Here is a 27743-nt window from a genome sequence, read left to right on the forward strand (position 1 = left end):
AGTGATGCAACACAACCCCAAAAGGCATGTCCAGCAAGGCCAGGAGGAATTTATGAGAGAAGCCAGGTATTCCGGCTGCCTAGCCACTGCCTTTATCCACCAGCGTGAACCTTCCTTTCAGATCATCTTCTCAAATTATCCATAAGAGATTTATCCGCATACTCAATATGAAAAATATTTCTAATTATATCCAACCATTCTTAACATGAATGAGATTTATGCGGGGATACGAGATTGCCAAGACTTTTTTTGCCAAACAATTCCTTTTGACTTAAGAAAGAAGAAGCAGCTGCATTGTTTCCATAGCTATCCATATAAAAGAGCCCTTGGCATGAGGCTGGCCCGTCCTGCTTTAAAAAGCTCCAAGGTAAGTGGGAACAGGAGCGGACTTTGGAGAGGAACACTGGCTAGCTACACTGCCCAGTGTCAGCTGCAGCTGCCGCTGGGGTACTGTTCCTTCTGATACCGCACATTTTACGCCCATGACTTTTGTTGCCTTCTGTTTACAACAGCAAGTAACGCCACAAATGGGATTTTTGTTTTGCTTTGTTTTTTCTTTTTGGTTAACTAATCAAGTACTTTTTCCTTTTCTTTTATAGAACTGTCTCACTTCCAGGCTGCATCTTCTCACTTGCTAACAAGGTAAGATTTGGACTAACCAGTCCCTGGAGGAGAAGGCGAGAGCCTCTAGAACAGATTTGGGTCATTTAGCAACCTTTGAGAAAGTGCTTGTCTCAGTAAATACCTTCACAACTGTATTTCAGGAAAGGTGTGGGAGAAGGAGACGGAGGACTTGCCTTTTAGAGCAATGCGCTTAGTCTTAGGGCTCAGGCACTGGTGGGGTGACATTTTTGCAAGAGAATAGTTGTCAAGAGAATAGTATTTTGTTTCTGTAGGGAAAAAAATCTGCACTGAGACTCCCTGGCTAAGAATCTCAAATTTGATAAAAATGTGTCCTGCTTTTAGAATTCATTTAGCAAACATGATATCTAACAAATAAGAAGTACCTAGGAAAATGCTTCTTTTACTTCTTTAAAGACCTTTAAAAAGTTACTTTATCCGGTGCTGAGTGTTGTAGGAAACCAAAACACTATGAGGTTTTCGTCACATAGATAGTAAAGATATTAGTCTGCCCCACTACTACACACTGCATTTCTAAAGAGAGAGACTGGTGGGAAGATGATTAAAATGAGTTTCAAGTAATTTGATCACGTAATGACTGAAGCAGCATCCTCTGCTAAACCTTTCATTCTACTGATGCCACCGGCAACCTGCTGACAACACAGAATGGAGCCGCCGGAGCCTGCCTCTTGCGGAAGGAAATGTGGAAATAGCAGAGGGAGACTTTAATGTGGAAGAATGAGGATAACGTCTGCTGGGGCTTTTACCCTCAATTAGTTTAACTGGGTTAAACTGATTAACTGAATTTAATATGCAAAGAAATTATGTTAGAGAAACTCTACTAAGCACCCAGCTAAAAAAAAAAAAATAGTAAACAAAATTATAATCCGCCCCCCCCTCCCCGCGCCAAATCCGCTGAACATGAGCACTTCTAGCTGAACATCTCAAGGAGAAAATAAAGTTCTCTTACGTTATACGGCAGGAAATGTAATTCTCTTGCATTATAATAAATGACATTTTATATCTAGTAGCCTCAACTGTTTCAATTTGCTTTCTCAGTCATTATTTTAACTTTTCTTTTTCTAAGTGTCTTCACTCTATCTCATGGGTTGTGGATTCAGAAAGGCAATATTATAATCCCTATTCTAAAGATGGAGACACTGAGGCTCAGAAAGATCAAGTGCAACCCAAGATCACACGCTCCTTAGCAGCATGCGAGGCTACCACCCAGCCCCCTCATTAGAATGTCATTCTTGAAGGATGAAAGAAGATAAAAAGCCACTGTGTACAGTGCTGGGTACACAGTGACCCCTGATGCCTTTGAGTCCTTGTAATATGTTTGTTTCAATAACTGTAGCATGGAGTACAGTGCACCTGCCTGATGGAATTTTCAACTGGGCCTATGAAATATCATCAAGATAGAGATTTGTGGACATAGATGACAATCTGGAATCTCTAGTATGAAATGTTTCATCTCCTTTAGGACCTCTGAGTTCAGCAGCCATGAGTTCAGACCAGGAAATGGCCGTTTTTGGGGAGGCTGCTCCTTACCTCCGAAAGTCTGAAAAGGAGCGCATTGAGGCCCAGAATAGGCCCTTTGACGCCAAGATAGCTGTCTTTGTGGTCGAGCCCAAGGAATCCTTTGTCAAAGGGACTATCCAGAGCAGAGAAGGTGGGAAAGTGACAGTGAAGACCGAAGGAGGAGCAGTGAGTAGAGTCCCAGGAGCCAACCACATTCTACTGATTATTTTGTTTGGTCACTCAGTTGACAAACAGTTACCCTTCCTGTTTACCAGACTCTGACAGTGAAAGATGACCAAGTCTTCCCCATGAACCCTCCCAAGTTTGACAAGATCGAGGACATGGCCATGATGACCCACCTGCACGAGCCAGGAGTGCTGTACAACCTCAAAGAGCGTTACACAGCCTGGATGATCTACGTGAGTGCCCCCTACCCCCAAAGTGGGCTTTATCGCTGGACCCTGTCAGCCCGTTGTAGTATAAATGGGTTACAGGTAGTGACTCATTGCACTTTCACTAGTAATGTAACTAGTTAAAAAGTTCACGATTGCTGTTGTAAGGCACAACCCAATAGCTGGCACTTAATCCTTTGTCTTCTCATCCAAAGCCAGGCAAGGCCATTGTCCACAAGGACTGGGTTTGCCAGAGAGCCCTTGAACAAACACTGGAGCAGCTACTGTTTATATCTGAACCACGTACTTACATCTCCCCCCATCCCCACTCCTGATGCAGAATCATTCAGAAGGAAAATATAAACTCATGTATTAACACTTAAAAATAATGTTTTTAAAGACCAATTTTCACTCCTCCAAAATAACCACAATTTGTATCTCTGTGTTCTGGTCCCTTCCGTGTGGAATGCCTCTTTGATGAAAACTTTCCAACTTCCCCAGGCAAAGTTGGATGTTGTGTCCTGTTGCTTCTGTCTCTGCAATAACACTGACAATGTTTTCCCACCATCAGTCATTTATGCGTCTGTCTCCTACATAGACTGGAAGTTCCTCAAGGAACAACATCTCATTTATGTTTCATTCTTAGGGCCTTGCAGAGGCTTTGCACATAATGCAAACTCAGTAGTACTTTCTAATTGCATCTATTATGTTAGGTTGACATTTCTGTACAGGGTTTTTTTGTTTTTTGGTTTTTGTTTTCTGGCCGTACCCTACGGCTTGCAGGATCTTAGTTCCCTGACCAGGGATCGAACCCGCGCCCCCTACAACGGGAGCTCAGAGTCCTAACCACTGGACCGTCAGGGAATTCCCGTCATTTCTGTATAGTTTAGCCGCTGCTGCTGTTCAGCTGGACAACACCTACACAAGTGTACCTGGTGTTTAGAGTCAGCATGCATTCTGACTGGTTGGTACTTATCCTAGACCAGTTGTCAAAGATTTTGGAAATCCATCTGTTGTAATCATAATGTATTTACATCATTTTGTGTTCTGTATCTTTATAACTCAGTAGTATTTTGCAAATATTTCCCCAGTATTGCTGCATACCTTCATGTGTGCCTTTTTAAATGCCTGGATCACAGTATCTTAAGAAGATTTTCCATAGTTCACCTAACTATTCCATATTGTTGGGTACTTAGGTACCAAATTTATGTTTTTACGAATTTGAATACCTTAATGCTACAGAGGAAATATATGCCCATTTTCTAAACTACAGTGAAAAATGTCATATACTACATTTTAAAAACCCCAAAACTTTGGAGCTCCTGCAATGTGAAAATCACTGTGACAAATCCCAAGAGGAATAATAAGAAGTCTAAGCTATAGTCCCTCCCCTCAAGGATTCTGCTGTCTTGTTGAACCTTTCAACTAGTTTTCGTGCTGATGCCTTGAAGACGTGTAGAGCACTTAATTAAAGTGTTCCTTTTAGTGAAAATTCGTTGAATGAGTGAATTGCACAAATCACAGGAAGGGTGTTCGGCTAGTTATTCTTTCTTATTCCCTTGCATAGACCTACTCGGGCCTCTTCTGTGTCACCGTCAACCCCTACAAGTGGCTGCCGGTGTACAACCCTGAGGTGGTGGCTGCCTACCGAGGCAAAAAGCGCCAGGAGGCCCCGCCCCACATCTTCTCCATCTCTGACAACGCCTACCAGTTCATGCTGACTGGTGAGTTGGATATTCTGTGCATCTTTTTAGAACAGAACCATAGGAGAAAGAGACTCTACCCGTCTCAGCACACTCTTTGAGGTGGTCCCCTAAGTGCTATGGCCCTTCGCCCATAACCAACCTAAACACACTCCAGATTTTACGGTATATCTGGTATTAAAACAGTTATACCGTACATCTTATTCCTAGAATATTGTCTCAGCTAGGTCAGTCTAAGGTACAACGGCACCCTGGGGAAAGGGTTGAAAGAGTTCCCCTTCAGAGAGAGTAAAACATCAAAATGAACTTTTACTTTCCCTAAAAATATGACTAAGGCCATGATTATTTCCAAAGCTACCACCTTTACTATATTTACTCCTTCTCACGCACTAAAAATATCTCTACTGCTTATTTTTCGTTACTTCTTGTACCTACAATAAACACGCTACTAACTCGTCATCTAAATCCACCCGAAAACCCAAAAGTCCACTTTCGGTGGGTATGTAGTGGTGGAGTATAAAAAGAGAAAGTCTGCTGCTTCTTTGCAGCGCTCTGTTTCAATGGTAGAGTCTATATACCTAATGCGTGGGGGGAGCCACAGGGAGCAGGAGAGAGGGGTGCTGGAAAAGGTGCTAGGCCTAGGGCCACCAAGTCCTCGGGATTGCTGAAAAATACTAAGTCCATGCCATTTTATGTACTTTCCATTTACAAATATTGGGTTGCCCAAAATGTTTGTTCAGGTTTTTCCGTAAGATGTTAGGCAGCATTGACCGTCCTTAATTTCTCTTTTGTAGACCGAGAGAATCAGTCAATCCTGATCACGTAAGTAGATTTGATGCTTTCTTTTCATGACTGCAATAGCTACCAGCTTTGGGACCTCTACTGACTTGGTTTTTATTTGACAGTGGAGAATCCGGGGCTGGGAAGACTGTGAACACGAAGCGTGTCATCCAGTACTTTGCAACAATTGCAGTCACTGGGGAGAAGAAGAAGGAAGAAGCTACTTCTGGCAAAATGCAGGTGGGTGTGATTGCCACGTCAGGATCCAAGCTGTCAAGTAAGAAACTCCCGGGCCCCACATGTGAGGACTGCTCTTGCCTTTGCAGGGGACTCTGGAAGATCAGATCATCAGCGCCAACCCCCTGCTGGAGGCCTTTGGCAACGCCAAGACCGTGAGGAATGACAACTCCTCTCGCTTTGTGAGTCTCTTGGACACTATTACAGACACGGCTCACTGGTCAAAATTTACGGGACGTTTGTGAATACATTCTCTGAGTCCTTTTCATTCCATTCCAATGTCATTATATTATACCATGGTTCTTTCCTTTTCCTCTGAGCATGTAATAACATGGATCCAAGTCCTGTCTAAAAAGATATATGACCCTATATCTGAGTTCTTATCTTTCACTATTTACAATTATCCACAATTTTTAAATTTTAAAGATAAAATTATTTTACCTAAAAAATAGGAGATACACCTTTTTCTACCTGAAACAAATTGTCTCTGAATTGATTTAATATTAAAATGTTAGCACTTCAAGTGTTTTGAGTTTCTCAAAGATTTGATATGATTCAAAAACAAAGTAGTAATGTTAATTTTTCTTTCAAGGGTAAATTCATCAGAATCCACTTTGGCACTACAGGAAAACTGGCTTCTGCTGATATTGAAACATGTAAGTGCTTGGATATACTTTACAATAATTTCTGTTTCTTATGACCTATAATATTGACTAAAACTTGCATCTCGTGAATTTTTACATTTTTCCTCTTTGTTATTTATTTCCTTCCAGATCTGTTAGAGAAGTCTAGAGTTACTTTCCAGCTTAAGGCTGAAAGGAGCTATCATATTTTTTATCAGATCACATCAAACAAGAAACCAGAACTAATTGGTAAGAAATGTCATAATTCCTTTTCAAAATTACTACACCCATACCTAGCAATGCGTGGTCCAACTCAGTATTCCACGATGGAATTCTGTCAACTGTACACATTGCCTCGATTTTGAAAACAGCTTTGTAAGTTTGGTAAAAATTTATGTGTGCTCATTATAAAAATTCAAAGGGAAAACTGAAAATAACACCTCCAAATCCTATCACTATGAAAATAATCACTAGAAACACTTGGATGAACATCATTCCAGTCATCTTCTGTAGATACATCTTTACAAATAGATACATACGTACAGTAACTGGAATCACAGTTGCATGCTCTTGCGTAATCTTTTTCATTGAGCAATAACATATCATGGCTTCTTCCATCCTAGTGCCTTAGAATTTGTCTAGAAATCTGTCATCTTAATGAAGAGGATATTTCTGCTTACCTTTGCTCTGTTCCACGTACTTAGAAATGCTTCTGATCACCACCAACCCATATGATTTCCCATTCATCAGTCAAGGGGAGATCAGCGTGCCCAGCATTGATGATCAGGAAGAGCTGATGGCCACAGATGTAAGTAGAACACAAGAAAATTAGAAGGATTATTTGGGGTCAGAGCAACGGTCCCGCTAGATAAATACTCAGTTTCTCGTAGAAATCACAAAAGAAGATTCAAAGATGGGCGTGGATGTGCCACCTGGAGTCAACTGAAAAGACTGGGATGTGCCCCTGCAACATCTCACTCTCCCGTGATAGTCTTTTAAAGAGCCATCCTTTCTGAATTTCCCTAAACCATGTTTTTATAATCTACCTGCATTAAATCCAGACCACCTCTCAAAATAATAAGTTTACTATCCTTGTTCTCCATTTTAAGTTTACTTTTTGCATCTTCAGAGGGTATGCACCTGTGATGCCAATGCTCTGTGCTGGCTTCTAGTTGACTAGCTCCCTAGACACCCAATCTAAGGAGTTCCTTGCTCCGTCAGTACTGGTAGTTTCCTCAGTCTGACCAACAAATCAGGAATTATCCAAATGTGAACTATTAGTAGTAAACATGTGGATCATAACCTGACAGTTATTCTATTGGTTGTGTTGGCAGAGTGCTATTGATATCTTGGGCTTTACTAATGAAGAGAAGGTCTCTATCTACAAGCTCACGGGGGCTGTGATGCATTATGGAAACTTGAAATTCAAGCAAAAGCAGCGTGAGGAGCAAGCGGAGCCAGATGGCACTGAAGGTATCCACTGAGTCATCCACCTGACTTCATGTTTCTTTGAAAATCACACTTTTTTAAAAAAAATTGTTTATTTAATTTATTTATTTTTGGCTGCGTTGGGTCTCCGTCGCTGCATGCGGGCTTTCTCTAGTTTCGGTGAGCAGGGGCTTCCCATTGCGGTGGCTTCTCTTGTTGCAGAGCACGGGCTCTAGGCACGCGGGCTTCAGTAGTTGTGGCACGCGGGCTCAGTAGTTGTGGTTTGCGGGATTAGTTGCTCCACGGCACGTGGGAATCTTCCCGGACCAGGGATCGAACCTGTGTCCCCTGCATTGGCAGGTGGATTCTTAACTACTGCGCCACCAGGGAAGCCCGAAAATCACATTCTTAACTTGTTACCCTTGAGCTTTCCTGGGAAGACAAATTCATTTCCAAGAATTGCATTTGAAAGTATACCTAGATAAGATATGTGCGGCATGGGTATCAGACATATGTTCCTACAATTTCTGAAGTTCTTTAGGGAACACTACCCATAACCAAGGTCTTGAACTTAGAGAAAAAAATGGGCAAGAATACTCACAAAGATATTCTGAAAACACTGCACAAAATGCCTGTAGCTTAAAAAAATTTTTTTTTATTTGAGGAAGTGGGTTGCTTTGGGCCATAATAACATCATTCTATCCTTTCTTCCTTTCAGTTGCTGACAAGGCAGCCTACCTCCAGAGTCTGAACGCTGCTGACCTGCTCAAATCCCTCTGCAACCCCAGGGTCAAGGTCGGCAATGAGTACGTCACCAAAGGCCAGACTGTAGAGCAGGTAGGTGCATCATTCAAATTCACAGCCAGGGATGCAAGCATTTTACGGTCCTCTATGAACCTCAAGGGATACACCTTTGTCTTTCAAGGTGACCAATGCAGTGGGAGCCCTGGCCAGAGCTGTCTACGAAAAGATGTTCCTGTGGATGGTCACCCGCATCAACCAGCAGCTGGACACCAAGCAGCCCAGGCAGTACTTCATCGGGGTCTTGGACATCGCTGGCTTTGAGATCTTCGACGTGAGTTGGTAGTACGTTGCTCAGGGGTTTTTCCAGTAAAGCAACGGAAACATCAATAAGAAGAAATCTGTGAATAGTGTAACCTTTTATTACCAATGTCAAAAAGTTATGCTAAAATTTAAAAGACAGTGACTGGGCAGCTAACCATTTATTGTAGTGGCGGCAATCCCACTTCTATGAGAAATAAGCTACTTAAGGAGGACTCTTTAACTTGCTACATGATCCAAAGGGACTTAGGAATTAGGTTGTTGTAGGGAGGGGTTTAAAAATCCCACAATGCAAAGTGGAGTTAATATAAAAATATCAAAATAAACCTGTGCAGTGCATAATATGCTCTGAATATATGGTAGGGAAACCATTCAGAAACACTTAGGTAGATAATAAGAGATGAGAAAAGGTCAGTAATTTAGAGTCAGCATTAATAAATTCAATGCAAGGAACTCTTAATTCTCATCAATGTGATATGGGATAAAAACTCATATTTGATTATAAAACACATTTTTCCTGCTTATAGTTTTAAAGAAGTTTATCTTTTTCTAATTATAAATGCAAAACTTAGGCATGGCAGAAATTATGGAAAATGAAGGAAAAGGAGTCCATATTAATTCCACTGTTTATATCTAGTTAATGTTAACATTTTGGCTTTTGAAAAAATATGAGTGTGTGTTAATATACTGTACATAATATCTGGAAGCTTGATTTTTTTTCGCTTCACATCAAAGAGTAAGGGTGGCAACTATCGCTCCCTTGCAACGCTGACCATGACGGCTTCCACACGACAGACTCCTCCCAATCAGCTTCTAATGGGTTTCAATTAGCTGTTAAATGAGTCGATAGAAACTGCAGAAGATGATGGGAATAAACATGGAATGATTAAGTAGGAACTCAGAAAAACACCTGAGTCAATTTAAGCAAGTGCAAGAGAATTAATAATAATGATGATTTAGGATTTTGTATAAAATGGCAGCAGAGAAAACAGTAGATTTCACAGCCCCCCAAGGATTCTGATACCCATAATCTAAAGGCTATTCTACATTTTTAAATTAAAAAGCCCTATATCTTAAAATGCTCTATTTGCTAAGAGAAAAGTAAACGCATCTGTTTCTTTAGTTCAACAGCCTGGAGCAGCTGTGCATCAACTTCACCAACGAGAAACTGCAACAGTTTTTCAACCACCACATGTTCGTGCTGGAGCAGGAGGAGTACAAGAAGGAGGGCATCGAGTGGACGTTCATCGACTTCGGGATGGACCTGGCCGCCTGCATCGAGCTCATCGAGAAGGTCCGTTTCAAGTTTTGGAAACTATGTTTTGTGAGAACGAAATTATTCATTGCACCTTGTTTAATTCTGTAGACAAAGAAAAATGCTTATATAGAATTGTAACTTTGTGTTGTGGTCTGCTTTCAGCCTATGGGCATCTTCTCCATCCTGGAAGAGGAGTGCATGTTCCCCAAGGCCACAGACACCTCCTTCAAGAACAAGCTGTTTGAACAGCATCTTGGAAAGTCTGCCAACTTCCAGAAGCCCAAGGTGGTTAAAGGCAGGCCTGAGGCCCACTTCTCCCTGGTGCACTACGCCGGCGCCGTGGACTACAACGTCATGGGCTGGCTGGAGAAGAACAAGGACCCCTTGAACGAGACGGTGGTCGGGCTGTACCAGAAGTCTGCAATGAAAACTCTAGCTCACCTCTTCTCTGGGGCTCAAACTGCTGAAGCAGGTAATGCTCAAAAAAATCCCAACATGTTCTCCTGATATTACAAAATGTGATGTTAGATTGAGGCTAGTGATATCATAGCCCAGGCTGAAGTGTTGCAGGGCCAAATCTACTGTGCCTCCAAGTCCTGAGTAAGTAGGCTGCATTGTGATCATACACTCACTCCAGCACTGACAGAGGCCCTACCGCAAAGAGTCAGAAAGGAACTTTCAACATCTCAACCAATGAAAAGGCTTGGCTTCTACGATTCTCTCCTGCTTTTCCCTCCCGATCTGCTGGTTACTGAGTACCGCTGAAAAGTGGATGCAAACTTAGTTGACATATAACGTTCATTCAGGCTCAAACACAGAGGTCATCTGTGTTGGAAAAATGTTCCATCTGAGCACAGAAATCAACAAATGGGCAAGAAATAACGCTGTCAATTCAAAACTATGTTTGAATGACACCTTTTCTTATTTTTTCTCCAGAGGCGAGTGGTGGGACTGTCAAGAGAGGTGGTAAGAAGAAGGGCTCTTCTTTCCAGACCGTGTCTGCCCTTTTCAGAGTAAGAAAGAAACTGTTTTTGACACTCTCTTGTTATTTTGGGAATTTGTTTTTAAAAGCACAAAGCCTTCTCTCCACAAGCCATTTAGGAGAGGACTGACCTTAACTAATGGCTTCTGTTCATCTAGCTTTGAAGAGAAGAGCTTTAAACTACTCAGAAATTATCAGGTCATCTTTCATGCTAAGCCAAATAATAAAAAATATTTTATAGGAAATGTTATAAAATGTAATGCTCTGCTATGCATAATCTAGTTGAGTCGTGGAAATAAGCAATGGCATGTGCTCAAAGACACTAAATCATCAGTAGGACTAATGAAAATCTAACAGCTAGGCTTTAAGGAACCTAATATGGTATCCATGTTCATAATCTAGTCAGTTCTCAATTTAACTGGTAGGATTGTTCCCCTTATAGATAATCTTTATGCCCTAAAAGTTGATAGAGTTGGAAAGGGGAAGCTATATTTATGAGAATAAGTCCAAATGTAGTGTAGGCTTGTATTTCCTTCCTGGAGAACCACAGAGTTTGGTAGAAGAAAGGGTGACCATCCAGGATGGGCAGGCAATGGCTTTGTAAATGTATGTGGGTGGCCAGGGACAAGGGTGGGAAGGAGGACGGTGCTTGTATACACTGAGAAGATCACCTGACAGCCTGCTTTATATGTGTAACTCCTGCCAACTCAAGTGGAGAAAGAGGTACTGAGGAGGAAACTGCATCTCAGGAAAAGTTTACCAAGGTGGTACCTTAAGTTAAAATGGTCCAGAGGATCATTCAACTCAGGCACGGACATTGATTTTTATAGACATCACCAAATGCTCACAACCATGTCTAAATCTCAGATAACAGGATTTTCCCTGCTTTCCCAGGAGAATCTGAACAAGTTGATGACCAACCTCAGGAGCACCCACCCTCACTTTGTGCGGTGCATCATCCCCAATGAAACGAAAACTCCTGGTAAGACGTGCTAGAGCGGAAGCACCGAGCGTGACTGCCATACCTCCTGTTAACAAAACTCTGCGGTGAAATAAATATGGTTGGTTTTTTTAGGCGCCATGGAGCATGATCTCGTCCTGCACCAGCTGAGGTGTAACGGGGTGCTGGAGGGCATCCGCATCTGTAGGAAGGGCTTCCCAAGCAGAATCCTGTATGCAGACTTCAAACAGAGGTCAGACTCTCCTAATTATGGTGTTTCCTGGAGTTTACTATAAATGTATTCAGTGCAAGCAAAACAATTTAGTGAAAAATATGCCTTTGTTATTTTTAATTTGCTACAAAAAGAGTGAAAAATTATAAGCCTCCAAACACCTTTAAAACACAGATATACCACATACTACACTAGAGACTCTAGAGAGTAGTACCACATACACTCTAGAGACTTCACTGGATTTACCATGCTCCTGGCTTAGCTCGTAGATGTCTACATTAACTTCAATAATTATGAGAACAACCATTTTTGAGTGCTTAATACGTTTGGATTATTTCATTTAATCCTTCCAAAAACTCAGTAGAGGTAAGTACTATCAATAGCAAATGCATCTAGCAAGGATAATATGTTACATTTTGTTGGTCATCTACACACTCATGTGAACAAAATTGTAGAATACTTTCCTGAGAGCAGGGTCTGATGAGGCAGAAAGGAAAGTTGCAACTGTGCAGGAAGGTAAAATGGAATAAAAATAGACAGTAGATACTAGATTGACCATCTATGTATACAATGTCCTTCCTGTGAAGAAAGGATAACTGTTTTAAAGCTCTGGGGGTTTTTTAATGGATCATTTAATACGTAGCTACTACTAGTCTCATCAATACACCAAGTTTTAAAAAACTATATTTACTTTACCAGATACAAGGTATTAAATGCAAGTGCAATCCCTGAAGGACAATTCATTGACAGCAAGAAGGCTTCTGAGAAGCTCCTCGGGTCCATCGACATTGACCACACCCAGTATAAATTTGGTCACACCAAGGTAATAGTCTCTAAGGCCCACCAGACACTATGCCTGTCCCTTTGGAGTCTACGTGAAGTTTCTGATCTGCAGCTCTGCCCACGCACAGGTCTTTTTCAAAGCCGGCCTTCTGGGGCTCCTAGAGGAGATGCGAGATGACAAGCTGGCCCAGCTGATTACTCGAACCCAGGCCAGGTGCAAAGGGTTCTTGGCAAGAGTGGAGTACCAGAAGATGGTGGAGAGGAGGTATGCAAACACATTGCTTGTCTAGTCACATCCTTCAGAAGCATATTTGAGGTGGCTTACAGTTAAGGCTCAGATATGATAAGGCCACCAGAGTAAGAAGGGATGAATAAGAGTCTGATGCTGCAGTGGAGATATACATGCACCAGAAAAGTTAAGGTAGGAATCATCACCACGGACTACATCGAATGCTCGGGCAAAAAATAAAAAAGAGAGGGAAGCATAATAAAAAAGAGAGAGAGACGTGTAGCTCTTATCTAACAAGAGAAAACATACTATTGAGTGAGCAGAGACAAAGTATTGCCCTAGCATTTGGTTCTAATATGAATTTACCGGGTAGATCATTAGTAAGATGCACTGAACTGCGTAGCAGACAGTATTTTCAACAGTGGTTTTACTCAAGATGCAGAAACAACTTCTTCATCTGATCATTTCTATTATTGAATTATTATGATTTAAATTATTAAGGGCAAAATAGGTGAAAAACATTTTTTCAGTAAGTTAATACAATTTCACTGAGGTACCTGGCTTTTTAGTGATCTAATTTGATGCAGGGACAGAGTTCTAAGACTACGAGTCAGGTGTCTCAAACTGCAGGATGCATATGAACGGGATCCATAGGGAGAAATGCATTTTATATTGCCACCTGGATATCCATGCATACATGTATGTGTGTGTAAATATATAAATAATTTACATGGAACAGATTTTCTATCACCTGTAGTTCTGCTAATATCTTTTACTGTATTCTATTTCATTAAAAATAATAAGTTTGGTCATGAACCTATATATATATTTATATAGATAGATATATGTAGATATATATACATATATATTGGGGCAATGAATTGCCCATATATGAAGGTAATGAATTTTTAAAAATAATTTAGATTAAAACAAATGTGATGAGATTAGAGTAGAATGCAAAAATCATACAACATTAAAATATAAAACCAGAGATTTTTCAAAGAAATTCTGAGTTTTTAATGAGTCCCTTTATCCCATGCCCCACATCCCTGAGGGGTCTGGTTCCCCCTTCACTGCTCTCGGTGGCATTAACATAGGAAAGTCTGTGAAGCACTAAAGCAGAGCAGTACTTCTCAAAGGGTGGTCCTTGGACCTACACCATCAGCATCTCTTGCAAACTTGTTAAAAATGCAAATTTTAGGCCCCACCTCATATCTGCAGAATCTGAATCTCTGGGGAAAGGGACCAGGAATCAGTATTTGATGAGATGAGATAATCAAGACATTAGATGAGGGACTTCCCTGGTGGCTCAGCGGTTAAGAATCCGCCTGCCAATGCAAGGGACATGGGTTCGATCCCTGGTCTGGGAAGATCCCACATGCCGCGGAGCAACTAAACCCGTGCACCACAACTACTGAGCCTGCGCTCTAGAGCCTGCGATCCACAACTACTGAGCCTGCGTGCCACAACTACTGAAGCCCGTGCGCCTAGAGCCTGTGCTCCGCAACAAGGGAAGCCACCACAATGAGAAGCCTGCGCACCGCAACGAAGAGTAGCCCTCGCTTGTCACAACTAGAGAAAGCCCACACGCAGCAACGAAGACCCAACGCAGCCAAAAAAATAAAATAAATTAAAAAAAAAAGAAGTTAGATGATTCTCATGCGCACCAAAGTTTGAGAAGCACCAACATAGAGAAAGGAATGATTAATGAGTCCTTGACCACCATCCCCAAATATAATTTCTTTCGTCTGTGCTTTTGAAAGTAGGTGAGGAACATGGTGGAGGGCAGAACCTCCAACTCTCACTGCCAAGATTTCATCTCATTTCATCATCCACACAATATCTAATTTGCATCAATTAAATTTCAGGGAGTCTCTCTTCTGCATCCAGTACAATATCCGAGCCTTCATGAACGTCAAGCACTGGCCCTGGATGAAACTCTTCTTCAAGATCAAGCCCCTGCTGAAGAGTGCGGAGACGGAGAAGGAGATGGCCACCATGAAGGAAGAGTTCCAGAAAACTAAAGAAGAACTCGCCAAGTCAGAGGCAAAAAGGAAGGAACTGGAAGAAAAGATGGTGTCACTGTTGAAAGAAAAAAATGACTTGCAGCTCCAAGTTCAGGCTGTAAGTAGTGGTATCGTCCTGTGTACTGCTAATCAGGATGCAAGCGCTATGACTCTAGCCACAACTAGAGTCAGTGAGTTGGGTAGTCAGTGTGAGAGACACTCACTGGAGGGAGAAGGTTAAAGCACTCTGATGGTACTAATGAAGCCCTTATTCCTTCATCACCCAGTAAGTGCCCCCAAACCAGAACCAGGGCAATGAGCTAGAACTGACCATTTTCTTCCATTCTGTACAATTTCATCAAACTACAGGGTTTACAACTTCTTTTCCCTATGAAGACAGTCCTTGAAAGTGATTTTAACATGAAGCTAGCCCAAATAAAATATTAAGGAGAGGATAGCATGGAGAGAGTGATTTGTTTTCTCTGAAACTTCCCTGAACTTCCAGATGTCTATGGGTCTTAAATCACAGCATGTATGGCTGACAAATGACAGTATTCTACATCAATTTTTATTGAATTATCGTTTGTTATTGATCTCCAAAACTGAGATTTGCTCTTTCCAATCCATCTCCATAGTCAGTGCCGTATCACAGCACAACCGGGTTGCTGCATCAGTACCTAACTTGCTCTGCCTACCCCCAACTCTCTCCCTCCATCCAGCCTGCTGCGACTCCCAAACCAAGTATTTTAGAATTGCTTCCATCAACTCTGAAATGTAATTTATGAGACTGTCTTTCATTTGGAGTGAACTGAATTGGTCTGGTATAATTTACTCATCACAAAATGGTATGTTTTTCCTGCTGATTAAGATTGGTCTCTTCTGTCAAGTTTGGGCGGTGTAATAATTCCTTCTTTTAGATTACAGAAGGGAAAAGAGCTGTTTTTCTGTCCCCACCCCTTTCAAATCTATCCTGAATTCTCTTCTCTTGTCCCTAGGGAATCACTTAGACTCTGTCCTACACCACTATACTCACTACCTGGCTATCTGCAGCACATTTTATTCTTTTATGTATTCAAAGACTGATATGGAGGCTCACTGATGAATGTATCTATCAATTTCTCTCTCATTTCCTGTCCACCCCCAACCCTCTTAAGTAGAAACATAGGTTGCTAGGAATTTCTTGATCACTTTATGCCTCAAATAGAATTTAGAGCATCTTAACCAGGATCATCCTCCAAGACTACAAAGGGAAATAATTCAGTAGCGGCTACATCTAGAATTTCTCCTGCTGGAATCCTTTCTCTCCTCCTGATCCTTCTCCCAATAACTTCATTTCTACAAGACCAAATCCTACCCATTCTCAAAGCCCAACTCAAATGCTACTTCATTCATGAAACCATATCTGATACAACTTCTCTGATCTCTTATGTCACTAATTGGTTTCTGAATTAATGGTAGCTTGTTGGGGTTAAGTTTTCTAATCTACTGTAGAATATACTCTTCTAAAGGAACAGGACAATATCTGATACACGTTGTTTTTCTCACAATGTGGAGCGTCCTGTACCACACACAGCAGGTGGTTCATAAAAGTTTAAGCCAAAGAACCAATAGTGGTGATTTACACCGTTATCATTGTGAAATACTTCATTCTTACTTCCCAATTTTGATTTTGTTTCCAATTCAAGGAAGCTGAAGGCCTGGCTGATGCAGAGGAAAGATGTGACCAGCTGATCAAAACCAAAATCCATCTCGAGGCCAAAATCAAGGAGGTGACTGAGAGAGCTGAGGATGAGGAAGAGATCAATGCTGAGCTGACGGCCAAGAAGAGGAAACTGGAGGACGAATGTTCGGAACTGAAGAGGAAATTGGAGGATGAATGTTCAGAACTGAAGAAAGACATAGATGACCTTGAGCTGACACTGGCCAAGGTTGAGAAGGAGAAACATGCCACGGAAAACAAGGTAGGAAACGTATACAAGGGAAGTTTACTTTTTTATTATTATCAGGGAATACAAGCGAAAAGCTGAAGCCACCAAAATGTAACATGTAATGCAAAGTGCTTTTACTTCCTAAGGTGAAAAACCTCACAGAAGAGATGGCAGGTCTGGATGAAACCATCGCAAAGCTGACCAAGGAGAAGAAGGCCCTCCAGGAGGCCCACCAGCAGACCCTGGATGACCTGCAGGCAGAAGAGGACAAAGTCAACACTCTGACCAAAGCTAAAACCAAGCTAGAGCAGCAAGTGGATGACGTAAGTCTAGGATTATCAAGGAAATTATTTTCTTTGAAAGGAAGCTAAGCAATCCTTTTGACTCAACATTATTTGTATTTAGCTTGAAGGGTCTTTGGAGCAAGAAAAGAAACTTCGCATGGACCTAGAAAGGGCTAAGAGGAAACTTGAAGGTGACCTCAAGTTGGCCCAAGAGTCCATAATGGACATTGAAAATGAAAAACAACAACTTGATGAAAAGCTCAAAAAGTAAGTATGAAAGAATTGCTTATGAACTTGCTTCCAATGTTGCATATGAACTCAACTGTTATCCTTTGCTACTTTTCAAAAAGGAAAGAGTTTGAAATTAGCAATTTGCAAAGCAAGATTGAAGATGAACAAGCACTTGGCATTCAACTGCAGAAGAAGATCAAAGAGCTGCAGGTAAGTTCATATTTCCATCAGTCTGGCTCAAAGAGGCAAAGTTATGACATAAAAAGGCTAAAACTGAGCTTTTCCCCACTGCCAGGCCCGCATCGAGGAGCTGGAGGAGGAGATCGAGGCAGAGCGGGCCTCCCGCGCCAAAGCAGAGAAGCAGCGCTCGGACCTCTCCCGGGAGCTGGAGGAGATCAGCGAGCGGCTGGAAGAGGCCGGCGGGGCCACTTCGGTCCAGATTGAGATGAACAAGAAGCGGGAGGCCGAGTTCCAGAAAATGCGCCGGGACCTGGAGGAGGCCACCCTGCAGCACGAGGCCACGGCGGCCACGCTGAGGAAGAAGCACGCGGACAGCGTGGCCGAGCTGGGGGAACAGATTGACAACCTGCAGAGGGTCAAGCAGAAGCTGGAGAAGGAGAAGAGCGAGATGAAGATGGAGATCGACGACCTTGCTAGTAATGTAGAAACGGTCTCTAAAGCCAAGGTACCGCAGTCTGAGAAATTGTTATTAACAGCAGTGACCCTTTATGTGCATGTCAGTTTGCACAGGGTCCTTTACACACAACATGTCATTTGTTCTTTGTAGTAATCCAGGAGGTAAGCAAGAAAGATATTAGTATTTGTATTATTTCCACTTAATTATATGAAGAAACTAATATTCAAATAAGTTAAGCACATCGGCCCCATAACACTACTAACAAATGACAGCACCAGCAGTGAGCATAGGTTGTGAGTGTTCTCTTGCTCTCCAACTGGAGAACACAGGTCTCCAACATTCTCAATTGTCCAATAAGCGAAGTTTCATTGTACATAAAAACAATCAAGTATTTATAAATATGCTTTTAGAAAACGTGCCATTCAATTCTCACAAAATCTTAAATTTAGTACATCATCTCTAAAAATTAGTACATCTAATTTTTTATTATAGGCATACCTCAGAGATACTGCAGGTTTGGTTCCAGACCACCACAATGAAGCAACTATCAAAATAAAGCAAGTCACACAAATGTCTTGGTTTCCCAGTGCATATAAAAGTTATGTTTACACTATTCTGTAACCTATTAAGTGTGCAATAGCATTATGTCTAAAAGAATATACATCCCTTAATTTAAAAATACTTTATTGCTAAAAAAGTGCTAACCATCATCTGAGCCTTCAACAAGTCATAGTAGTAACATCAAAGATCACTGATGACAGATCACTGTAACAAATATAATAATGAAAAAGTTTGAATATTGTGAGAATTACCAAAATGTGATGCAAAGACAAGAAGTGGGCAAATGCTATTGGGAAAATGGCGCTGACAGACTTACTGGACACAGGGTTGCCACAAACCTTCAATTTGTTAAAAAAAAAAAAAAAAAAAAAAAAAAAAACCAAAAACAACAAAAAACCCATTTGTAAAAAAAAAAAAAAAAAAAAAAAAACAAAAAACCAAAAACAACAAAAAACCCCACAGTATCTGTGAAGAGCAGCAAAATGAGGTATGCCTGGAATACTGAACAAAGCTTCACAATTAGCTTTTTAAAAACCCCAATGTATAGTTTCAACTTAGGACAGCAATCATAAAATATACAGAAAAAATTCTAATACATCGTATTACATATAAGAATATTTATTTTATATGTCAAAAATAAATATTTTTCTGTTTTAGAAGAAATTGCAGCCATAGCAAAATATTATTAAAACGTCTTCATTTGCTTCTTCCACTTTTTCTCTCGCAGGGAAACCTAGAGAAGATGTGCCGCACCCTGGAAGACCAACTGAGCGAGCTGAAATCGAAGGAGGAAGAGCAACAGCGGCTGATCAGTGACCTGACGGCTCAGAGGGCGCGTCTGCAGACGGAATCTGGTAACTCTCTCCTCTATGAGGCCTAAAAGTGGAGATGATGTGGTCAAAAACAACTGATATGGTGATGTGAGAGCCTAATAAGAGCAACTGAGAACATGTGTGATTCACCGAAGAGCTCGGGCTCTCATCCGACATGCAAGGTCACTCGGGGACAATGCTGGAGATGAAGACTTCCATAGGACTGGGTCAAGCTCTGCTCCACAAAGGCCTTGAGGATTTGGTCACATGGAGGGGATGCTCGGGATCAGGAGTCACTCCAGCATGGGTCCAGGGCTTCTGTTTTAGACCAAGCTTCTTTTTATCTAGATCAGAGCGAACCAAATTCCTGAATAGGGCAATGGATAACCCAGTCCCTCAAAAGTCTTATGAAACAGGGACAATGTAGAATTAGACATTCTAGCTACCTTCTTTGACGGTTATCAACAGGTTTTGCACAATATTGTATAACCCTGAAAGAATCAGTTATGGAGAGAACAAAGAGAATTTAAGCTGTATTTATTCATTCAGGTTAATATGTAAGTTTCACCATGAAAACCAGAAATTTGAAGGTGTCAACAGAGAATTCAATCATCTGAGTACTCATCTGGAAGGCGGTGTTGAGAGTTTAAACTTATTTCTAATATGGGCTTGCAAAACTTTGTCTTTGCTTTAAAAAGTGGTGCCATTTCTTTTGCCTATCAGGTGAACTTTCACGTCAGCTAGATGAAAAAGAATCTTTGGTGTCTCAGTTATCAAGAGGCAAGCAAGCATTTACTCAACAGACTGAGGAATTAAAGAGGCAACTTGAAGAGGAGATAAAGGTAACTATTGTTGTAAGACTCGCTTTTTTCCCCTAACCTGACCCTAACTGGAGTCCATTACACCAACTTTAAAAAGGTTTTGAAACTTAAGAATTAAACAATTAAATATACAGTAAAAAGAAGGTGTAACTACCTCCGCAGGCCAAGAGCGCCCTGGCCCACGCCCTGCAGTCCTCCCGCCACGACTGTGACCTGCTGCGGGAACAGTACGAGGAGGAGCAGGAAGCCAAGGCCGAGCTGCAGAGGGCGCTGTCCAAGGCCAACAGCGAGGTGGCCCAGTGGAGGACCAAGTACGAGACGGACGCCATCCAGCGCACGGAGGAGCTGGAGGAGGCCAAGTATGTGCACAGATAGGAGAGAATGTGCAGAGAACGCTGGATGTTGAATCAGAAAGACAAAACCCTTGAAGATTCAGTGAATTAGCCCACAAACGTTCATTAATTAGCTCCTATTTGCCAGGCACAATCAGGCCCTGAGAATAAGACATGAATAAAGCAAACACCATCACTACCCTCCTAGCCTCAAATCTAGTTAAGGAAACAAAGAATAACAACTAATTATACAGATAATCAGCCTTATTGCTGGTTGTCAAGCACACCAAGCTCATTGCTGCTTCAGGGATTTGCAGTTGTTGGCCCCTCTGTGTCTGGAATACTCTCCCCCGAGATGTCCCTCTGGCTCACTCTGACTTCTTTTAGATCTTGGCTCAAATGCTACCTCCTCGGAGAGGACTTCCCTGAGTATCTAGAATAGTTGGCCACGCCGTACTCCATTTTATTTTCCTTCACTGCACTTACATCTGCAATATGTTGTTATGCATTTTCTCACTTGCTTATTGTTTCTCACTTGTGTGGAAGCTTCACGAGGCAGGGACCTTTTCTGTCCTGTTCACTGCTGGGTACTCAGCATCTGGTTCATAAAAGAAGCTCATCAATATTTGTTGAGTGAATGAATGGATATTTTTAATATGAAGTTCCCCATATTTTTCAGCATGGTAATAGTTCATAATTCTTGGTTTGGTTCACTTCTTTCTACAAACATACATAATCTTCAAGGAAGAAGCTGGCCCAGCGGCTGCAGGCTGCTGAGGAACACGTAGAAGCCGTGAACGCCAAATGTGCTTCCCTTGAGAAGACGAAGCAGCGGTTACAGAATGAGGTCGAGGACCTCATGCTCGATGTGGAGAGGACAAACGCTGCCTGCGCAGCTCTGGACAAAAAGCAAAGGAACTTCGATAAGGTAGTTTCTACAGCAGCCTCTGCTCTCCACCATTGTCCTCTATCCTTTCCAGGAGGTAACCACTCTCGCTGGGTGTTTCAGGTCCTGGCAGAATGGAAACAGAAGTATGAGGAAACTCATGTCGAGCTCGAGGCCGCTCAGAAGGAGGCCCGTTTTCTTGGCACTGAGCTGTTCAAGATGAAGAACGCCTACGAGGAGTCCTTGGATCAGCTAGAAACTTTGAAACGAGAGAACAAAAACTTGCAGCGTGAGTCCCTTTCACTTTCAATCATTTTCATGCCTTGGAGGAACCTTCCTCTTATGTCCTCTGTCTGATCAAACCTCTACCTGTCTTTTACCCAAACAACAGAGGAGATTTCTGACCTCACCGAGCAGATTGCAGAAGGAGGGAAACGTATGCATGAACTGGAGAAAATAAAGAAACAAGTGGAACAAGAAAAGTCTGAAATTCAGGCTGCTTTAGAAGAAGCAGAGGTACAAGTCAAAAATGGGCATTGTAAACAGATTCAAAAAAAAATTAGGACTAGCCACATATATTGAACAGAAAAAGAAACAGCACAAAATTAGTGGAAGGAACATGTGCAGAAAAACTTCTGAATGCTTCCATTCCCTGCTAATGTCACCCTTTGCTGTCATTAAGGCATCTCTTGAACACGAGGAGGGAAAGATCCTGCGCATCCAGCTGGAGTTGAACCAAGTCAAGTCTGAAGTTGACAGGAAAATTGCTGAAAAGGATGAGGAAATTGACCAGCTGAAGAGGAACCACATTAGAGTCGTGGAGTCCATGCAGACCATGCTGGATGCTGAGATCCGGAGCAGAAATGATGCCATCAGCCACATTACAGTCGTGGAGTCTATGCAGACCATGCTGGATGCTGAGATCCAGAGCAGAAATGATGCCATCAGGCTCAAGAAGAAGATGGAGGGAGACCTCAATGAAATGGAAATCCAGCTGAACCATGCCAACCACATGGCTGCTGAGGCCCTGAAGAACTACAGGAACACCCAAGCCATCCTCAAGGTAAATAGGCGCAGGAGATGGTCCCAGGGAAGTTGGGGTGACTGCAGCCCTGAGAACAAGGTGTCTCAATGATTGTTCATTCCACAGGATACCCAGCTCCACCTGGATGATGCTCTCCGGGGCCAAGAGGACCTGAAGGAACAGCTGGCGATCGTGGAGCGCAGAGCCAACCTGCTGCAGGCCGAGGTGGAGGAGCTGCGGGCCACCCTGAGGCCGAGATCGAGGAGCTGCGGGCCACCCTGGAGCAGACGGAGCGGAGCAGGAAGATCGCAGAGCAGGAGCTCCTGGACGCCAGCGAGCGCGTCCAGCTCCTGCACACCCAGGTGAGACCCTCACGTCAAACAAATGCTGGTCTACTGTAAAGTGACGAATCAGAATTGTAATATGGAAGTACTCTATTTTTATAAATATGTATGTATTTAAAAGGATGGGGGAGATGCTTTAAACTATTAATTGCAATTAGCTTGAAGTGACGCGATTATAGATGATTTTTTGCTGTGTGTTCTTTTTCAGATTTTCTACCAAACGGGGCAGGGGTATTACTTATTTAAAAATAAGATTTGTGCAACTGCAGGTCTTGTAAATTTTCACTACTTTTAACAGAACACCAGCCTGATCAACACCAAGAAAAAATTGGAAAATGATGTTTCACAACTCCAGAGTGAAGTGGAAGAAGTAATTCAAGAATCACGCAACGCAGAAGAGAAGGCCAAGAAGGCCATCACTGACGTGAGCAGAGGGCCACACGGGGGTGGTCAAGTTAGAATCTTGACGGGCTGTCTCAGCTCTCTCTACTGGTTTTGTTTTACTGCTAATTAGGCGGCCATGATGGCCGAGGAGCTGAAGAAGGCGCAGGACACCAGCGCCCACCTGGAGCGGATGAAGAAGAACCTGGAGCAGACGGTGAAGGACACCAAGTCAAGTCTGAAGTTGACAGGAAAATTGCTGAAAAGGATGAGGAAATTGACCAGCTGAAGAGGAACCACATTAGAGTCGTGGAGTCCATGCAGACCATGCTGGATGCTGAGATCCGGAGCAGAAATGATGCCATCAGGCTCAAGAAGAAGATGGAGGGAGACCTCAACGAAATGGAAATCCAGCTGAACCACGCCAACCGCACGGCTGCAGAGGCCCTGAAGAACTACAGGAACACCCAAGCCATCCTCAAGGTAAATGGGCGCAGGAGATGGTCCCAGGGAAGTTGGGGTGACTGCAGCCCTGAGAACAAGGTGTCTCAATGATTGTTCATTCCACAGGATACCCAGCTCCACCTGGATGATGCTCTCCGGGGCCAAGAGGACCTGAAGGAGCAGCTGGCGATCGTGGAGCGCAGAGCCAACCTGCTGCAGGCCGAGATCGAGGAGCTGCGGGCCACCCTGGAGCAGACGGAGCGGAGCAGGAAGATCGCAGAGCAGGAGCTCCTGGACGCCAGCGAGCGCGTCCAGCTCCTGCACACCCAGGTGGGATTCAGCACAAAGAATTCACCTTCAGTAAATGCTTACATCCCAGAAAACATAAGCTTGATTTTTTTTATATGACAGTCAGGTTTTATACTTCTACCAAATTTTCAATGCATTACTGAGAAATCTTTCACTGTTTCATTTTGTACATATTATTGTCGATTACTTCCTAAAATATTCTAAGGCTTCCCATATTCTTTTGTGTTAATATCTTTACTGACCCTGGTTATCAATATTGACATATTTATTGTGGAAAAGTGAAATATTCAAACATCTGTTATAATTTTATCCCTGTGTGTGGTCTCATTGGTAAATGGTGGTTATAAAATTATAAAGCTATTTGGTCTAATTATGAACTATGTACTTGAAAATGTTAGATATTCTATAACATTTCTATTTTAATTAATTGTATTGCATAACAAAATAATATTAAAGGGCATTTGACTTGCAAATTTTTATCTGAAATTATTTTCAAGAAAAATTTTTTTTGAAAAGTACCACTAAGTACTTTGGTAACATGATTAAAAGAACATATAACTTACTTTTAAACAGAACACCAGCCTGATCAATACAAAGAAGAAGCTGGAGACAGACATCTCCCAAATGCAAGGAGAGATGGAGGACATTCTCCAGGAAGCTCGCAACGCAGAAGAGAAGGCCAAGAAGGCCATCACTGACGTGAGCAGAGGGCCACCCGGGGGTGGTCAAACTACAGTCTTGATGCGCTACCTCAGCTCTCTCAACTGGTTTTGTTTTACTGCTAATTAGGCGGCCATGATGGCCGAGGAGCTGAAGAAGGAGCAGGACACCAGCGCCCACCTGGAGCGGATGAAGAAGAACCTGGAGCAGACGGTGAAGGACCTGCAGCACCGCCTAGACGAGGCTGAGCAGCTGGCCTTGAAGGGCGGGAGGAAGCAGATCCAGAAGCTGGAGGCCAGGGTGGGTCTCTCAATATCTATCTATTTCCATCTGTTCCCAATGCCTTACTGGATCAAAGTTCTTAAGAGCCTACTCATTCGCAGGTGCGTGAGCTGGAAGGAGAGGTTGAGAGCGAGCAAAAGCGTAGTGCGGAAGCTGTCAAGGGCCTGCGCAAACATGAGAGGAGAGTGAAGGAACTCACCTACCAGGTACAGCAACAGTTTTTATCAGCTAAGCACTCCTTGCATATACAGGAAAGAGTCACATGAGATGACACAACAGTCATGTGCTTTTGAAGTAAGGCCCTGTGGTTTTTATCATCTTTCAGACGGAAGAAGATCGGAAAAATATACTCAGGCTTCAGGACTTGGTAGATAAACTTCAGGCAAAAGTGAAATCTTACAAGAGACAAGCTGAGGAGGCTGTAAGTATCCTTAAGACAGAGGGAAGGGAGAAGTCCTCTGTTAAGAAAAACTAATAAATAAATAATTAGATTTACTATTTACTTCTTGTAGTAAATAAGCTGTATGCTTCATAGAAGACTGTGTACTTCTTAAAAACATCTGCACATTTTTTAACTTACTGCTTACTATTTGTAATATTAATAGATTGATTTTTTTTTTTTTTTTTTTTTGTGGTATGCGGGCCTCCCTCTGTTGTGGCCTCTCCCGTTGCGGAGCACAGGCTCCGGACGCGCAGGCTCAGCGGCCATGGCTCACGGGCCCAGCCGCTCCGCGGCATGTGGGATCCTCCCAGACCGGGGCGCGAACCCGGTTCCCCCGCATCGGCAGGCGGATGCGCAACCACTGCGCCACCAGGGAAACCCCTAATAGATTGATTTTTAAAGTTAACATTCAACCCACAGAGAAACCTCAAAAAATTTCAAAGCAGAAATAGTACAGGCCACATTTCTCTAGCCACAGTGTGATAAAGTTGTAAAGTAATGAGAACATATAAACAAAAATTTCCAAGCACTTAAATGTTAAAAAACTTTCCTAAAAAATGTTTGGATTAAATTAAATAAAAACAATTACTGAATAATTTTTAACTGTAAATAAAATTTCAAGGAAGAAGAGACTTTTATAAGCCTAGAATGTAACCAAAGCTGTCCTTGAAGGACTATTCATTGCTTTATATGCTTTCATTATGAATCAAGAATTTTAAAAAATGAAGAAAACTGACAGTCCAATAAAGAAATCATAAATAATAATAACAAAAGAGGCGTTGATAAAGATAAAGGTAGAAATTAATGAATTAGAGTATTCTATTTTCTAATTTGATAATCTCACTAACATCTAGGGAATTAATAAAATAAATACACTTATAACTAGATTAATCAAGGAAAAAGTGAGAGAAAATACAAACTCACAACATTACAAATGAGAAAGGGGACAAACCATACAGGTAGAAAGGGTTTTTTTGGTTTTTTTGGGGTTTTTTTTTTGTGGTATGCGGGCCTCTCACTGTTGTGGCCTCTCCCGTTGTGGAGCACAGGCTCTGGACGCACAGGCTCAGTGGCCATGGCTCACGGGCCCAGCCGCTCCGCGGCATGTGGGATCTTCCCGGACCGGGGCACGAACCCGTGTCCCCTGAATCGGCAGGCGGATTCTCAACCACTGCACCACCAGGGAAGCCGAGAAAGTTTATTTTTTAAATGTAAAATATAAATCTGTTAAGACAGTTAAAATCCTAAAGAAATAAGAGAATATAAATTACTAAGTTGGCTGAATAAGCTATTTCAGAAATACTTCTGAAAATGGACTCAGGTCCAGCTATGTCTTTCAAAATTTCAAGGAACAGATAATCCCTGAGCTATGTGAGCCATTCCAGAGCATGGGAAAAGATGAAAAGCTTTCCAAATCATTTTAAGAAGCTTGCATAACCCGCATACCAAAACCTGTCCCAAAGAGAACAGGGGGGAAGACACTAAAGGCAGTTTATTCATGAGTATAGTTATAGCAACCCTTACTTTTATTAAGGAGACTGTCGTAACATCCCTGGCAGTCCACTGGTTATGACTCCAAGCTCCCAATGCAGGGGGCCTGGGTTCGATCCCTGGTCAGGCAACTAGATCCCACATGCATGCCACAACTAAGAGTTCACATGCCACAACTAAGGAGCTCGCCTGCTGCAACTAAGACCTGGTGCAACCAAATAAAAATAAATAAATATTAAGGAGACTGTCCATCAGTGATTAAATAGGCTTAATTCCTACAAAAGGATTACTTAATATTAAGGAGTCTGTCAATAGAATCATTACATCCAAACTAGAAGAAAAAGAGTGACTGTTTTGAAATGTGCCAAAATGATATATGATAAAATTCAGCACTTATTTCAATATAAAGAAGCTATTAAGAAATTCATCCTTAATGATAAAGAATATCTAACTCGAGCAAATAGTCATCTTCCAGCAAGCATTCATAAGCATGATTTTATCCTTGCCTTCTTCTCTGCTCTTATATTTTTCTTACTCTAATTGTGGTACATATTTGTTTTCCACCTTTTGGTTGCAAAAGTAGAGTTGTGATTATTTATGAAACACAAAGCCCCAAATAAATCATAAAGTTAATTTCAATGATAAGCAAAATTCAGAAGGTGGCAAGACAATAAGGTTTCCCGCTGGGTGTTTTAACTTTTTTGCAGATGGCAAGTCCTTTCTTCCCTTAGGCCTACAGAATCTAGAAAGATACCCAGTACGGGTGCCTTACAATTCCATTTTTATTCTCAGGAGGAACAATCCAATACAAATCTATCTAAATTCCGCAAGCTCCAGCATGAACTGGAGGAGGCCGAGGAAAGAGCTGACATTGCTGAGTCCCAGGTCAACAAGCTGCGGGTGAAGAGCCGGGAGGTTCACACGAAAATCATAAGTGAAGAGTGATCGTGACCTGACGCTATGGAATGACTGGAGAGAAGCACAAAATGTGAAGTCTTTGGTCATTTCTCTCTGTAATTATTGTCTATCCTGCCCTACTGCAAAAGAAATAAAGAGCATAGGGCACTGTGCAAGCAA

At 42.1% G+C, this 27743-nt stretch overlaps 1 protein-coding gene across 1 annotated transcript; it reads left to right on the forward strand.

Annotated features, from left to right (window-relative positions):
- The first annotated feature begins 390 nt into the window (after nt 1–390).
- On the forward strand, nt 391–27743 carry LOC102994112 (myosin-2). Its single transcript, XM_055089971.1, has 41 exons — nt 391–447; nt 600–642; nt 2105–2328; nt 2418–2561; nt 4102–4258; nt 5032–5059; nt 5143–5257; nt 5344–5436; nt 5847–5910; nt 6028–6126; nt 6582–6685; nt 7212–7350; nt 8024–8142; nt 8231–8380; nt 9491–9661; nt 9788–10097; nt 10562–10638; nt 11502–11589; nt 11683–11800; nt 12479–12602; nt 12691–12827; nt 14660–14915; nt 16483–16758; nt 16872–17048; nt 17131–17276; nt 17360–17450; nt 17536–17925; nt 19166–19292; nt 19974–20092; nt 20234–20430; nt 21148–21331; nt 21413–21578; nt 21681–21805; nt 21972–22097; nt 23339–23521; nt 23609–23812; nt 24365–24490; nt 24581–24751; nt 24835–24939; nt 25059–25154; nt 27459–27743. Exons 3-41 carry the CDS (start codon nt 2125–2127, stop codon nt 27609–27611), a joined length of 5859 nt encoding a protein of 1952 aa, XP_054945946.1. The 5' UTR covers nt 391–447; nt 600–642; nt 2105–2124; the 3' UTR covers nt 27612–27743.

This window comes from Physeter macrocephalus, chromosome 14, assembly GCF_002837175.3.
Source record: "Physeter macrocephalus isolate SW-GA chromosome 14, ASM283717v5, whole genome shotgun sequence".
Classification (NCBI taxonomy): Eukaryota; Metazoa; Chordata; class Mammalia; order Artiodactyla; family Physeteridae; genus Physeter; species Physeter macrocephalus.

What these genes read in the sequence shown, in the direction of transcription:
- LOC102994112 (XM_055089971.1), top strand. Translation starts at nt 2,125, where the DNA reads ATGAGTTCAGACCAGGAAATGGCCGTTTTTGGGGAGGCTGCTCCTTAC. An exon ending in TATGCAGACTTCAAACAGAG is followed by an intron (nt 11,801 to 12,478) that starts GTCAGACTCTCC and finishes TTACTTTACCAG; the next exon opens with ATACAAGGTATTAAATGCAA. An exon ending in AGAGAACAAAAACTTGCAGC is followed by an intron (nt 21,579 to 21,680) that starts GTGAGTCCCTTT and finishes CCCAAACAACAG; the next exon opens with AGGAGATTTCTGACCTCACC.